The sequence below is a fragment of the Monodelphis domestica genome, chromosome 1, assembly GCF_027887165.1.
Source record: "Monodelphis domestica isolate mMonDom1 chromosome 1, mMonDom1.pri, whole genome shotgun sequence".
In the NCBI taxonomy this organism is placed as follows: Eukaryota; Metazoa; Chordata; class Mammalia; order Didelphimorphia; family Didelphidae; genus Monodelphis; species Monodelphis domestica.
This window is the reverse complement of record NC_077227.1, coordinates 153,956,171-153,972,428: the sequence shown is the minus strand read 5'-3', so window position 1 is coordinate 153,972,428 and position 16,258 is coordinate 153,956,171. Positions and strand designations below refer to the sequence as shown.

At 41.1% G+C, this 16,258-nt stretch overlaps 1 protein-coding gene across 3 annotated transcripts in view; it reads left to right on the top strand.

Moving 5' to 3' along the window:
- DAPK2 (death associated protein kinase 2) overlaps positions 1-16,258 on the top strand; it is a 199,478-nt gene that overhangs the window by 152,674 nt on the left and 30,546 nt on the right. For all 3 annotated transcript variants that reach the window (XM_016427665.2, XM_016427663.2, XM_016427664.2), the window contains exons 6-8: positions 6,977-7,025; positions 7,544-7,570; positions 12,485-12,637. In XM_016427665.2, the coding sequence (XP_016283151.1) occupies positions 6,977-7,025; positions 7,544-7,570; positions 12,485-12,637 (229 nt within the window). The remainder of the gene's footprint in view (positions 1-6,976; positions 7,026-7,543; positions 7,571-12,484; positions 12,638-16,258) is intronic.

Sequence of the window (16,258 nt, the reverse complement as noted above, 5' to 3'; positions counted from 1 at the left end):
TAAAGATGGGGAGTCTGGGCGGCACCTAGGTGGCATACTGGATAGAGTGCCAGACCTGGAGTCAGGAAGACTTGTCTTCAGGAGTACACATTTAAGCCTCAGACACTTACTAGCCGGGAGACCCTGGGTGAGTCACTAAATGATGTTAGCCTCAGTTTCCTCACTTGTAAAATGAGTTGGAGAAGGAAATGGCAAGCCACTCTACAGTCTTTGCCAAGAAAACTCCAAATGGGGTCATGAAGAGTCTAACTGAACAACAACAGAGTTGATTCATAGTAGATGCTTATCAAATGCTAGTGGATTAATTGATTAGTAAACTAGTTGATTGATAAGAGGGGCAGCACTTCTGGGGACTGAGTGCACATCACACATGGGAAATATCTTCTGGATTCAACAATGAGGCAAAAGAGCAACAATCAGCCAACAAGTATGGTTTTTTAACCCTTTCCTTCTGTTTCAGTATAGATTCTAAGATGGAAGAATAGCAAGGGCTAGGTAAATGGGATTAAGTGGCTTACCCTGGGCAACACAGCTAGACATTCTATCTTTTTTTTTTTTAACCCTTACCAATACTGTGTATGGGTTCCAAGGCAGAAGAGTGGTAATGGCTGGGCAATGGGGGTTAACTTGCCCAGGGTCACACAGCTGGGAAGTATCTGAGGTCATATTTGAACCCAGGACCTCCTGACTCTAGGTCTGGTTCTCAGTCCCCTGAGTCACCCAGCTGTCCCCCTAGACACTCTATCTTGACACTTTTCAACCAGCTGCCCTTCAGTCAAGTATGTAGCTGACTGTTTAGAACTTAGGACTGTTTAGGATTGTTTAGTCACTTGAGGATAGAAGTACAAGGAACAAAATAGCCCGTATTTATAAGGGGAAAGACACTGAATATTGACAGAACTATAGCCAGAATAAATACAAATAAATGCAAAGGAGTTAAATTCACAGCAGTTGCATTTGAGGTAGAGGTGGGGCACAGCAGGTGAAGGTACCAGGTAAGGATTCATGTAGAAGATGGTGCTTGAGGTCCATATTGAAGGAAGAGCCTGCTTCTGGGAGTCAGAGGTAAGGAAGGATTCATTCTAAGGGAAGCGTGGGAGACAGCCCAGCACAGGGAGCTGGTGAGTCACTTGTGAGGAATAGAGGAAAAAAATGCTGATTTGTCTGGATCACAGGATCCAGACAAAAGAGATTTTTTTCTCTCCCTCTTGGATTCATCCTGTTTTTCCACTTACTGGGAAATAAGCTGCTTGATAAATGTTTGTTGCATTGATTGAATTGTTATAGGAGCCAGTCCCTTGCCCTTGAGGAGTTTATAATCTAATTGGAAAGAGAAGGCATGATTATGTGAGCAATTAAATAACAATAAAAGGATTAAATAGAATTCCAAGAAAAAGATCCTGGAGATTTATTGAGAAAGAAAATGATTGATTATGAAAAATGGCAAAGGTGAGTTCAGGCTAGATTTATATATATACCTGCAAAGATATTGTTGCAAAAACAACATATTGTTCTATGCAAGGCAGTATGTTTGTTGTTTTTTTTTTAAATGAAAAAAAATTAAACCCTTGCTTTTCATCTTAGAATTGGTAAGAGTTAAGTAATGGAGATTAAGTGACTTACCCAGGGTCACACAGCTAGGTAAAATTTGAAACCAGGACCTCCTATCTCCTAGGACTGGTTCTCTATGACCTATTTAGCTGCCCCCTAAAGTAATATGTATTCTGTGATCAAATATTTGGTATAGACAGTAAGATTAGAAGAGTTGAAAGAAAGGTAGGATCCCTTCCATCATAGTCAGGGTCAGTAGAGAAGAATGAGAAAGGCAATCCAGAGAGGGGGAAGTATGTACAAAAATGTGGAAGTGGGAATTCAAGGGGTGCAGCAATTAGATTAGTCTGATTGTCTAGGGCTGAGTATTCACCAAGGGCAGAAGCTAGTTGTGGATAGAATGCTGGACCTGGAGTTCACTCCTATCTCAAACACTAGCTGTCTGGGGATCATAACAGCACCTACCTCCCAGGATTGTTGTGAGATTCAAATGAGATAATAAATTTGTAAAGCACTTTGCAAACCCTAAATTACAGTATTGTTGTTACTCAGTCATTTCCATCATATCTGACTCTTCATGATCCCTTTCAAGTTTTCTTGGCAAAGATACTGGATTGGTTTTTCACTTCCTTCTCTAACTCATTTTATAGAGTTAAATGACCATACTACTACTACTACTACTTCTAATTCTTCTTTCTTCTTCTTCTTCTTTCTTCTTCTTCTTCTTCTTCTTCTTCTTCTTCTTCTTCTTCTTCTCCTTCTTCTTCTTCTTCTTCTTCTTCTTCTTCTTCTTCTTCTTCTCCTTCTCCTTCTCCTTCTCCTTCTCCTTCTCCTTCTCCTTCTCCTTCTCCTTCTCCTTCTCCTTCTCCTTCTCCTTCTCCTTCTCCTTCTCCTTCTCCTTCTCCTTCTCCTTCTCCTTCTCCTTCTCCTTCTCCTTCTCCTTCTCCTTCTCCTTCTCCTTCTCCTTCTCCTTCTCCTCCTCCTCCTCCTCCTCCTCCTCCTCCTCCTCCTTCTTCTTCTTCTCCTTCTCCTTCTCCTTCTCCTTCTCCTTCTCCTTCTCCTTCTCCTTCTCCTTCTCCTTCTCCTTCTCCTTCTCCTTCTCCTTCTCCTTCTCCTTCTTCTTCTTCTCCTTCTCCTTCTTCTTCTTCTCCTTCTTCTTCTTCTTCTTCTTCCTTCTTTCTTCTTCCTTCTTTCTTTTTCTTCTTTCTTTTTCTTCTTCTTCTTCTTCTTCTTCTTCTTCTTCTTCTTCTTCTTCTTCTTCTTCTTCTTCTTCTTCTTCTTCTTCTTCTTCTTCTTCTTCTTCTTTCTTTCTTTCTTTCTTTCTTTCTTTCTTTCTTTCTCTTCTTCCTCCTCCTCCTCCTCCTTCTTCCTTGACTACAGAAGGCTTGTGGAAAGCACTGTGCTGGATGCTGGGAATTACAAAAATGAAAAATAACAGTTACTTCCCTCAAGGAACTTGTTTTTTGTAATTTTTCAAACTTTTTTTTAAATATCAAGGTCACTTTTTAGTCTCTCTCTCTTTCTCTCTCTCTCTCTCCCTCCTCCTCCCCCTCTCTCCTCTCCTTCTCTTCCTCTCTCTCTTTCCCATACTCTTTCTCTTTTCATCTTCCCTTCCCCTTCCCCTTCCCTTCCCGCTATGATTAGCATTTTCATGAGTCCCTTGTGGTTATCTTAGAAACCAGCAGCTTTCCTGATAATGATTTAGTCTTTCACAATTGATCACCATATAATATTTCTGTTACTGAATATGTTATTCTTCTGGTTCTGCTCCTTTTACTTCATCAGTTCATATCAGTCTTTTCAGGTTTTTCTGAACTCAACTTGTCCCATTGTAAGTATTTCACTGCATCCTTAGTATTCCATTACAACCCTATACCACAGCTTTTCATCCATTCCTCAAGTGATAGACAACCCCTCAGTTTCCAACTCTCTACCACTACAAAAAAAAAACTCAATGCAAATTAAAAAAAAATGATTACGAAGTGGGAGAAATCATTTTCAAATAAATTGATGTTTCACCTTCTTGAAAAAGTAGCATCTGAGTTGTGCCTCTAAATAAGAAAAGGATTTTAACAATCAGATGTTGAAGGAGTGCTTTCCAAGACAATATCATCTAGGTCAGATGGATCTTAACCTCTGTTGTATCATGGTACCCTTGGGTAGTCTTTCCAGTGGAACCTATGGATACCTTCTTTTTTTTGTTTTTTTTTTAAACAATTACCTTCCATCTTAGAATCAATATTCTGTGCAGAAGAGTGGTAAGGGCTAGGCAATGGGAGTTAAGTGACTTACTCAAGGTCATTCAGCTAGGAAGTTTCTGAGGTCATATTTGAACCCAGGACCTCCCAGCTCTGAACTTTCTTAGAATACCATTCTTATGCATATGCATAAAATAAAATTCATAGGATTACAAAGGAAACCTATGATCTTGAAATAAAAATGTCATTTTCCCCCAAATCGCATTCATGGACCCCAAAGTTAAGAACTCCTGATCTAGTCTGGTCTTACATTCTCATTTTATATGAGACTTATATAATTGCCCAAGATTGCTAAATTAGTTCAAAAGTTAAATCTAGTTGGTTGAGCTGGTGGTAGCTCAACATTCTAGCCCATCTTGTAGCTCATTCTCTGTCTGAGGCAGCTACAAAGAATAAAAGTATTAGACTGCAGGACAGCCCTTGTGTGGGAATTTATTTTTAACCCCTGGCCCTGGTAATACAGTGGGAAGGAAGGCCCTTTGATCCAGAAGTGTGAATAGAAGTGATGACGCACCCCAGGAATCTTTGCGAAAAGGAAGCCCTCCCTCTGACCAAGTAACCTTCTCTTCCAATCATCTTAGCCCTGTTCCCTTTCCTTTCCCTTCCTGTCCTCCTCCACCAAAGCTCCATCCTCTGATAAGCCAATGGGTTGAGAAATATTTATTGAGTAACACATCAGCCTGGTGCCAGGATGTATGGAGAATAATATTGTAGATGAGTAGAAGGAAAAGCTTCTTTCTACTAAAAGCTGACGAAAAATGAAATAGGATGCTCTACGGAGTTGCAGTGGTCCATCCCCATGGGTGATTAAGCAGAGATGCTGATAACCACTTGTCAGGTGTGTGAAAGGCCAGATTCATGATTAGTATAATGAATGAATTAGATGAGCTTTGAAGCCCCTTCTAACCGTATTGTCTGAGATCCCATAAAAGGGAGATAAATGGTCCCTGCCTTTAATGCAATCTGCCAAGGAGCTTAGTAATAGTAGTAATAACTTAATTTAGTAAAAGAAATACTAATAGTTCATTTTTGTGGCATTTAAGGTTTGCAAAGTACCTGATCCATTATTTTTTTATTGTCACAACAACTCTGTAAAACAGGTGCTATTGTTATCCCTAGATTACAAGTGAGGAAGCTGAGTCTTAGGGAGATTTAGTGACATGCCCAGGGTCCCAGTGTCTGAGAGTCTGAGGGAGAAATCAAATCCATACCACTATACAGTTTCAGTATTGTGGGTATTTTCTCTTCTGAGGCAGTCACGATTTCTCCATCACTTAGTGGATGGGCTTTGAAAGTTGCTATGGAAAAAAAAAATCACCGTATGGCCAGTGTGGTGTTGGGAGCCTCTTCTCTCTGAGAATTTATCAGCTAATTGGGAAGATGATACACATGAGAGTACGGTCCAGAACAAAGTGGTACACCAAGATTTTATAATCCAAGCTTTGGTAGAAGCTGAGCTGGTCCCCAAAAGATAATGGAGACCAATTGAGCCAGCTGGTCAGTTCAATCAGGCCTGAAGAGCTAAAAAGGACTTTAGATACCATCTAAACTAACCTACTGGGGGAGCAGGGTGGTGCAGGGAATAGAATGCCAGCCCTGGGGTCAGGAAGATAGGCCTTCCTGAGTTCAAATCTGGCCTAGACACTTCCTAGCTGTGTGACTCTGGGCAAGTCACTTAACCCTATTGGCCTCAGTTTCCTCATCTGTCAAATGAGCTGGAGAACAAAATGGCAAACCACTCCAGGATCTTTGGCAAAAAAAAACAACCCAAATGGGTAATAGAGTCAGAATGACTGAAACAACTGAACGATACTTGAATAGTAGGTGCCTAATGAATGCTTTTTGGACTAATTGATATCTAATCAGTATTTATAGATCCTCTGTCCAAAACCTCCAGTATTAGGGAGCCTGCTTCCTCACTCATTATCCAAGGCTGCCCATTCTGTTTTTGAATAGCTCTAATTGTTAGGGAATTTGTAAGGGGTTTTGTTTTGTTTTTTACATCTGGAAAAAAATTTTGGCAATGCAGTACTGAGCTTGGAGGCAGGAAAACTTATCTCCCCAAGTTCAAATCTGACCTTTGACACTTACTAGCTGTGTGACCCCAGGCAAGTCACTTCATCCTGTTTGCCTCAGTTTCTTCATCTATAAAATGAGCTGGAGAAGGAAATGGCAAACTGCTACAGTATCTTTGCCAAGAAAACCCCCCAAAATGGGGTCATGAAGAATTAGATATGACTGAAAAAATGACTAAAAAACAACAACGAAATTTGCCCCTTTCAACTGTCACCCATTTCTCTTTGTCCTGCCTTGAGACCAACCCAAACAAGATTGACCCTGCTGTACATGGAAGTTTTTCACATTCTTGAAAGCATTTTTCACTAAGTGGAGGCATTCTCAGCCTAACCATCCCAGTTCCTTTAACCAATCTTCATCTGGCAAGGGCTTTGGGCTTTCCACCATTCTGGTTTCCCTCCTCAGGACAAAATTCAGTTTATTGACATTCTTGAACTGTATTATTTGAGTTGGTCTCTTAAAAGATGGATAGGAATTTCAAGTAGTTTCAAGTACTCTGTCCTTACCCAATTAAATTCCCCCAACTCCAAGCCTCTCTATTTGGGAAAGAAAGTCGGATTTGGAGGGAGAAGACTTGAATTCAAATTATGGCTCTTTGGTTACTATCTTTGTTATCCTGGGCAAGTCACATAACTTCTACAGAGTATAGTTTCTTCACTTGTAAAATGAGAAGGTTTGACTAGGCATATTTGGGATGGATTTGGAATCAGGAAGACCCAAGTCCAAAAAAAGGTCTCATATACTAACAAGCTGTGCAACTCTGGGCAAGTCATTTAACCTTCCCCAGTCTCAGTTTCCTCATCTGTACAATGAAGATAATTGTAGCCCTTGTCCTATGTCACTGGATTTTTGTGAGGATCAAATGAGATAACTACTTTGCAAATGTGAAATCACTATGTAAATGTAGTTATTATTATTATTTCAATTTGGGATTTTATATTCTGAAATATCAAGGTCTTCAGCAACTGGTCTGCTTTTCCTCCTAAAGAGTGAGGAGGAGGAGGAAGCCATTTAGTCCCTGAGGTGTACCTATCATCTATCTTCAATGTCACATCAGACATTGCTGATTCTTTAATACTGGCTTCTTTCAGCTCCAGAAATTGTGAATTATGAACCCCTTGGGCTGGAGGCTGATATGTGGTAAGTTTTCCAAAGAGATCTCTTCCTAGGTCAGGTTTGCTCAGTCTTTCTTTGTCCCCAGTATTCTTAGCTCAGAAGTGTCTCCCCAACATGTGTGATCCCCAAGATATTTTGGGGGGGAATCGTTGACTATCTGCATCAACAAACCATTTCTCTAAGCACCCATGGCTTTGGGCACCCTCCCTCCTATGTCCCCTCAAGTCCTATTTAGAATGTGATGAGGTTTCCACTTTAGTAAAAGTTAGGAGAAGGAAAAACCAAATTTGTCCCTTTAGATTTCAGATAAATGACCTGGAAAAGGATGCAGAGCCCACACACATGCAGCCTAGTCAGAGTTATTTATCCACTATCCCCCAAAGGTGACTAACTTCCTTAAAGATGGCTAAGAAATGCAGAGACCCCAGGGATCTCAAGGGGGATGCACAGTAGTCCTCTGAAGATCCCATGGAAGAGCCCCTCATAGGTTCTGGAATTCCAACTTTGGAAGGCACTGATTTGTGTTGCTTTTTGTCTTGCAGGAGCATAGGGGTCATCACCTACATCCTGTAAGTATCTCAGCCGGGCTCTTGAGTCCTAGCTCAGGTTTCCAGGTGGGGTGGGAAAGGGCTAGCATAACCTTCCCTTCCCAGAGCCCATTGAGACCCCTTGGAAGAGGAATAAGCCCTAGAGTCTCACCTGATCATGCCAGGGAGGCAGGTTGGTACCACAAGACAGAGCAATGTCTGAAGTCAGAGGATCTGGGTTTAGATCTCACCTTTGATGTTTCCTATCTCTGAGATCAGTCACTTAACCTCTATCAGCCTCAGTTTCCTCAACTGTAAAACTAAAGGTTTGGACTTTGTGGCCTCTGAGGCCCCTTCCAGCCCTAGACCTAATAAGCTTCTATTTTCCTTAGTAGCAATAAGTCTTCCCTCTTTAAGCCTTGTTTACCCAGTGGATAGGGAGAAAGGCAAAAATCTAGCTCTTCTCCATCCCTGGTTGTGAGGTGGGAGCAGGAGAGATTCATTAAGCTCATTCAGCCCCAGATACTCCTCATATAGCAAGGTTGTAGGTCTCATTGCTCACAAGATTGATTACTTAATGTTATTAATGGCAATTAATATTCTGCAGCCTGTCTTTGCACTTCCTACAGTGCCCCTGAGAGCCTACTAATCAGCCTCTCCCCGACTGTCTCCAGCTCTTTCTTTAGTTACTGTCAGAATCTAAAAGTGTCGTACTTTATTTTAAAGCCATGAAGGAGAGCCTCAGCTCTGCAGGCTGCAAAATCATCATGTGTTAAGGAGACTGGATTGTTCTGGTCTTTACCTTTGGGTTTATTCTCTCTTTTTCTTCCCCTTCCCTTTTCTTGTTCTCCCCTCTTTCCCATCCCCTAGCTTGTCTCTCCTTCCCCTGCTTGCTCCTGTTCTTCTCCTCCCTCCCTCTGCTTTATTTCTTTCTCTTCCTTTCCTGTCTTGCATTATTAAGGTACTAAGTAGATATGTTCTTTATCTAAGACTTTCAAGATGGAGCAGTAATAGTTTGTGAGTGTGCGTCCACATACATGGGCATACACATGCACTTGTCTCAGTCACATTCAGCCTTCTGCTCTTCATGAACCCCATTTTCTGTATTCTTCTTCTTCTCAGATACTTCCTAGCTGTGTGCCGCTGGGCAAGTCCTTAACCCCATTTTCCTGGTCTTTACCAATCTTCTCCCCTGGAACAGATACTTAGTATGGGTTCAAAGACAGAAAGTAAGGGTTTAAAAAAGAAAGATTATTATTCTTGACTCCTCGAGGCAGACAGTAATCCCATGGCCCTTTTGGTTCATAGTGATGGCAAATGTGGCCCAAATAACAACTGAGTACCAAATCACTCAATCAATAAGCATTTATTAAATGCTTATTGTATGCTGGGCACTATGCTAAGCATCTAAGATACAGTGACAAAAAGGAACCAGCCCATACCCTCATGGGGTTTATTATTTATTGGAATAGACAGTATGCACACTAAGTTAGAGTCACTGAACCATGGAAAGACCTTTATAAAAAGTCCATAAAGGGGACATCTAGGTGGCTCAATGGATAGAGAGCCAGGTCTAGAAATGGGTGGTCCTGGGTTCTAATCTGACCTCTGACACCCTGGGCAAGTCATTTAATTCCCATTGCCTAGCCCTTACCTCTCTTCTGCCTTAGAACCAATATACAGTATTAATTCTAAGATGGAAGGTAAGGGTTTTTTTTTTAAGTCCCTAAAGGGGGCAGATAGATTGATCAGTGGTTAGAGAGCCAGCCTATAGTTGGGAGGTCCTGGGTTCTAATCTGATCTCAGACACTTCCTAGTGGTGTGACCCTGGGCAAGTCACTTAACCCCCATTGCCTAGCCCTTATCACTCCTCTGCCTTGGAACCAATACTTAGTATTGATTCTAAGATAGAAGGTAAGGATTAAAAAACAACAACAAGATTCCCTATTCCAAGTAACACTGTGCTGCCTAGTCTCCCACACTCTCCCCAGGTACAAGCACACTCATTTATTTCTGTCTTTTTCCTTTCTATCTCACTTTTCCTCCCTTTATGTAATGTACTGCATCTAAGCATTTCAGAGTGATTCCTAGTAATTTGATGGAAATGAATGCATATGCATTACCATCTTTTCACAACTGAAACTTGAATTCAATCAATCAGCAAATATTTAGTGATTATTTTTGTGCTAGAGCTTGGAGAAGTCTCCAGGTGGGGTGGGAAAGTGGTGACTCTTAACCTTCCCAGATCCTATTGGGAGAGGAATGAGTCCCAGAGTCTCACCCTGTGCTCTCGCTCTCTCTCTCCCTCTCTCCCTCTCTCTTTCCCTCTCCCTCTCCCCTCCTCCCCAAGCCACAGGAAAATTCAGCTAGGCAAAGAATCCAGGAAGCCTTGCAGAAACATTGGGATCTCCTGTTGCCAGGGGCTGTAACCAACACTCCTCAACTGGTTTTAATTCAACAAGCATTTATATGAAATGTCTAATAGGTGCAGGGCACTGTGCCAGGGGCTGGGTATACAAAGAGAAAAACAAAACATCCCTCTAACAGCTTACAAGCTCCTGGGTGGATAAAACATGCACAGAGATATTTCAGAAATTGAAGGTTATTTGAAGAGAGAGAGAATACTGACAACTGGGAGGAATTAGGGAAGGCTCAAGGAAGCTAAGTCTTAAAGGACATGGAAAGGTGGAATTGATGAGGGAGCACTTTCTGGCCATGGGGAATGACTTATGTAAATACACAGAGGATGAAGATAGAATGCTGGGTTTGGGGAACAGCTGCTCTCTCAGTTTGACTGATGTGTAAGAGAAGTGTCAAATAAGGCTGGAAAGGTAGGTTGAAGCCCTTTTATAGAAGGGCTTACATTCTGTTAGGGGAGGCAAAGGGTAAAGAATAAGGCTTATACAAAGTACACCCAGAGGAAATGGAAGATAATCTCTGGGGTAAGACATTAGTAGATAGTGTGAGGGTGAGATGGGGGGGGGGGGGGCAAGAAAGGCTTCCAGCAAAAAGTGAGATTTGAGCTGAGTCTGTAAGAGCTCCCTGACTATTTTAGATCTCCTCTTTGCATTTCTGGAACCAGGCAATAAGGTATAATGGCAAACACATTAGATTTGGAGTCAGATGACTCCAAATTGTATACCACACACAATATCCAAGTGAACATTTCGTGCCTCTCTAATTATCTCAGTTATTTCATGTGTCTCCCTAGCTAGACTATAAGCACTGTGTATTCAGGGGACTATGTTTTATGCCCCTTTATAACTCCCATGGTACCTAGCAAAGGGCTGCATATATAGAAAGTATTCAGTTAACAGTGATGGATTTTGACTGATTCGAGGGGGAAGGCTGTGCATTTTGTGATCCTGGGGAGGAGTGAGAGAGGAGAGGAAGGCACTTATGCTAATAGGACAGAATTTCCAGAGAAATTTACACCCGTTTCTAGTTTAATTTAACAGAACTTAATTGATAACTCTGAGCCTCAGTTTCCTCATGTGTAAAATGACCTCCCTCCCTTACAGGCTTATGGTTAGGAAAGTGGTTTACAAATTTTAAAGGACTTTATAAATATGAGTTAAATGCCAGAGGCACTAAGTGGGATACAAAGATGAAGGATGCATTGGGACTGCCCTCAGGGAGCTTACATCTATTGGAGGGAAAAAAGGGATATTCACAGCTAAATGTAACCCTGTATAAAAGTACATGCTTTAACAGTTCCAATACCTCATCTGTGCAGATTAAAAGCCATCTATGCCTTCTTTCCCTGTGTTATCCTTGTCAATGGCTTGCTTTAAACTTGTCATAGATTCTAATCCTTCCTGCCTCTCTAAATCGTCATAGATTCTAAAGCAGAATTCAGGCTCTCTAGCTGCTATCTCCCTTGTATGCTACATGAATGGTCCATTTTTTTTCAGTCATACATATTGTCTCATTGCATTTTTATTTAACCACAAATGATTGTTAGTGATATACTAGAATATGCTTACATTCATATTGTGTCTTTTCATTGATCTTCAGGTCTCCTGCAATTTTAATTCTATCATTGTATTTCATGGGCAGCTAGGTGGTGCCAGTTCCAGAGTTAGGAAGACTTGAGTTCAAATCTTGCCTTAGACATACACTAGCTATGTGACCCTAAGCAAGTCACTTAACCCTGTCTACCTCGGTTTCTTCATCTGAAAATGATCTGGAGAAGGAAATGGAAAACCAGTCTAGGATCTTTGCCAAGAAAATCCCAAATGGAATCATGAAGAGTTGGACATGATGAAAATGACTGAAAAACAACAGTCATTCTGTTTAATGATTCACAACCAGATAGCCTCACTAGAAGAATATTGATGTTGAAAAATGTAGGCTGTTGTGGCTATGCAAGATTGTACCCATTGATTATACTGTGTATCTTATCCCATTCAATCCATCCTTCTTTCCTCTTCCAGGTCAATTTTAGGTCCACAATATCGCCTGTAACCCTATTATATAAATAAATGCTGACTAACTCAATGGACAGCCTATCCAACTACATGTCATAATCCAGGCAATGGGCACTTTTATCTACCTTGACTTCCCAATGGGATTGGTTAGCTAAATGATTTCTTTTGAATGACCTAGTATTTCTTTTCTTTTTTTTTAAACCCTTGCCTTCCATATTAGAAACAATACTGTGTTTGGGTTCCAAGGCAGAAGAGAGGAAAGGGCTAGGCAATGAGGGGTAAGTGACTTGCCCAGGGTCACACAGCTAGGAAGCATCTGAGGCCAGATTTGAACCTAGTACTTCCCTCCTCTAAACCTGGCTCTCAATCTACTGAGCCACCTAGCTGCCCCTGACCTAGTATTTCTTGTAAAAAAATGCTTACAAGATCCAGAAAATAATATGAAAATTCAGAGAAGAGAGATATTTATATCACTTTTCACACTTTCTGTTTGCAATCACTTAGTTCTCTGTTTTTTTGTGCTCAGGCTAAGTGGTGCTTCACCTTTCCTTGGAGACACAAAGCAGGAAACATTGGCAAACATTACAGCAGTGAGCTATGATTTTGATGAGGAGTTCTTCAGCCAGACCAGTGAGTTAGCCAAAGACTTCATTCGGAAGCTCCTGGTTAAAGAAACAAGGTGAGATTTTCAAATACCAGTTTATCAGACAGAACCCCCCTCCTTTTCCATGTTCCTACTCTGCCTAACCTCTGAAGGAGTGTTGATTTATTTGCCACCTGCATGGGACCCATTGAGGGGAAAAGTCTGTCATTAAGAGCATTGTGGCTGTTTTGGCAGGTGCTGGAAAATGTGTACAAGGCCGAAACTTGTCATTCAGTCTGTTTATTCAAGGCTTTTTTGTCATTCTTCTCATACTGAAATGTACATAATTGTGTATGAATTTTGGAAGCCAGCCTGGATTTTCCTATTGCTCATTGTTCTGAATATGTTTCACAATCTGTCTCAAGGTACATTTGAGGTCTGAACAGTTTAAGATCAAGTGGCTAGCTTTTCAAATAGCAAATTTAGGAAAGGGGAGTGGGGCTGAATGGGAGAGGATTTAGAGTCAAAGTGCATACAGGATGGAAGAAGATGAGAAGTGCCATCTTGTTTCCATTCTTGAGCTTCTCAGGGAGGAAACCTGGATATTTCTGTGGGATGGAAAGGCTTTGCCTTACATAGTCTAACTTTGGAATCCCTTCATCTAGGGCAGTGGTTCTCAAGCTTTCTAATGCCGTGACCCCGCAATACCCCTCATGTTGCGGTGACCCCAAACCAAAAAGTTATTTTGGTGGCTACTTCAAAACTGTCATTTTGCTACAGTTATGATTCGGAATGTAAATACCTGATATGCATTATGTATTCTCATTGGTACAAATTGAGAGGTTGAGAACCGCTGATCTAGAGGGTGCCTGTTCCCCAACTAGTTTTCTATCAAAGAGAGGGGAATCTGTATCTAATTAATCAACTTTTAGGAGCTGTTTTTTAAAATCCTTACCTTTGGTCTTAGAATCAATACTAAATATTGGTTTCAAGGAAGAAGATTGGTAAGGGCTAGGCAATTGGGGTTAAGGGGCTTGCCCAAGATCATACAGCTAGTAAGTGTCTGAGAATCTTTTAAGATTTACAGGATGCGTCATAGGGGTCATCACGTCATTGGATCTAAGTAGAAAAAAAATCCAGAGCCTCTTCTATCACTGTGAACTGCCACCTAACCAGCATAGCTTGGTAACACACACACAGAGCAACCTCAGTTGAACTTCATAGTTTGCACATAGCTGTAGTCAGGGAAATATTGGAGCTGATTGCTAAATTTTCAGCATTAGCATTTATACCTTGGAATCAGCAAAAGCTACAAATCAGGGCTTGATTTATTGTTTGGTTGATTTCTAGACTTAAAGATAGTGATGGAGAAAATGTTAATAATGTAGATTGAATTTAAAAGAGTGTTCTAAGTACTTTTTTCCCCTCCAAGAGTTAGTTGTTAAACATTAACAGTATCTCCCCATTTGGGATTTTCTTGGCAGAGATACATTTCCTTCCCTTTTGACAGATGAGGAAATGGAGGCAAACAGGGTTAAGTGACTTACCCAGAGTTCCACAGTTAGTGAGTGTCTGAGACCATATTTGAACTCAGGTCTCCCTGACTCCAGAGGCAGCACTCAAATTCAGCTCAGTATTGGTGTCTAGAAACCTTATGTCAAGGCTTCAAGCCCAAAGGATAAGTTATATCCACCACTGTTCTGAAGTAGCAGCTGTGACTACTTGGGGACTCTCCCAGTAATGGAGAAGGATGTGGAAATGTTACTATTCTCAGAGTCTCTAGTTCCTGATTCATTAACTCATCACTGACCTTGAGTTGGTAGCACTGATTAATTAATCAACAAATGTTTATTAATTGGCCAGTTCATTCTAGGCACTGGAGCTACAATAGCAAAAATGAATAATTTCTGTCCTCATGGAGCTTCCATTTTTTCAAAGGAATTTTCATTCTAACCAATGTATTAGAAGGAACATTTGAAGTGAGAGACTTTGGGATCAAATCCCAGCTCTTCCACTTATCTTACTGTCTATCATATTAGGCAAGCCATCTGTACTCTCTAAGCCTTAGTTCCCCTACTTGTAAAATGAGGGGATGGAGCCTAATAATATACAAGAGACCCTTTCATTCTATATCACATGGTATTTGTTTCACTAGGAATTCTTTTAGTCTCATTCTTTGTTCTCTTGACTTGTGTTGAAACAAATGCATTAAAAGTCACTGTGGGTACTTGGATGCCTCCAGTAGGGCACTGGGTAATGGAAAGAGCATTGGACTTTTGAAGAAAGGAAACCTGGATTCAAATACTGGTTCTATCACTTTCTAGAAATGTGAATGAATGAATGAAAAAGCACTTATTAAGCACTTACTAAGGACAGGACAACTGGTGGTACAGTGGATAGAGTGCCAAGCGTGAACTCAAGAACACTTATCTTCCTGGGTTCAGACCTGTTCCTAGACACTTCCTGAGCTGTATGATCCCAGGCACGTAACTGGTTGGCCTCAGTTTCCTTATCTGTAAAAGGAACTAGGTTAGAAAATGGCAAATCACTCTAGTATCTTTGCCAAGAAAACTCTAAATGGGGTCATGAAGAATTGGACACAACTGAAAAAAAAGACACTGACAATAAAATATCGGCAGCTAAGAAGATATGGGTTCAGCTAAGAAGATATGGGTTCAGGTTCTGCTATTGACACATACTGGCTCTGTGATTTTGGGCACAAGTTAACTTCTTGGTGCTCCATGTAACTCTCTAAGGCTATCAGTTAGGGAGAACCTGCCAATTTGCATTTGTAGAAAGAGATTCCTTACTCAGGAGTTCCTTTATTTCATTGATATGGAATCCAGCATTCAGTTCTTATTCCTACATGGCAGGCAGGCACACGGATAGACATGGGATAGAAATACCAAAGCAAGACAGTCCCTTCCCTCAAGGAGCTTCCATTGGGTAACATATCTGATGAGTGGTTATCTGAAGACCTCCAAGATGGGGGAATTACTACTTTTTTTTTTAAAACCCTTACCTTTCGACTTGGAATCAATACTATGTATTGGTTCCAAGGCAGAAGAGTGGTAAGGGGTAGGCAATGGGGGTCAAGTGACTTGCCCAGGGTCACACAGCTGGGAAGTGTCTGAGGTCAAATTTGAACCTAGGACCTCTTGTTTCTAGGCCTAGCTCTCAATCCACTGAGCTTCCTACTTTTTTCCAGTTCTTAATTGTTGGGAAAATTTTCCCAATATCAAACTAAAATTTTGCCTCTTTTCTGCTTCTACTCATTGTTCTTGGTGCTGCTCTTTGTAGCCAAACAGTACAAATCTCATTCCTCTTCCATATGACAGTCTTTCAAATGAATCAATCCACAAGTACTTATTGTTTAAGACAGCCACTGTGTCCCCCCCCCACCCCCGCCCCAGGTTCTCTCTTCTCTGAATTAAACATCCTGGTTCCTTCAACCAATATTAATATGACTTGGACTTAGGATCCTTTATCAGAAAATCACAGAATAAATGAGGGGACAACACCCTGGGGAAGTGGTGTCCAGGGAAGGATGTTTTAGCCTGGGAATTCATATGGAGAGTGATTGGAACATTAGGGTACTCCTTTTCCAGAAGTAAAGGTAATTTTATTATTCAGTAGTTTTTCAGCCATGTCCAACTCTTCATGACCATATTTGGGGATTTCTTTGCAAAGATACTGGACTGATTTGCCATTCCCTTC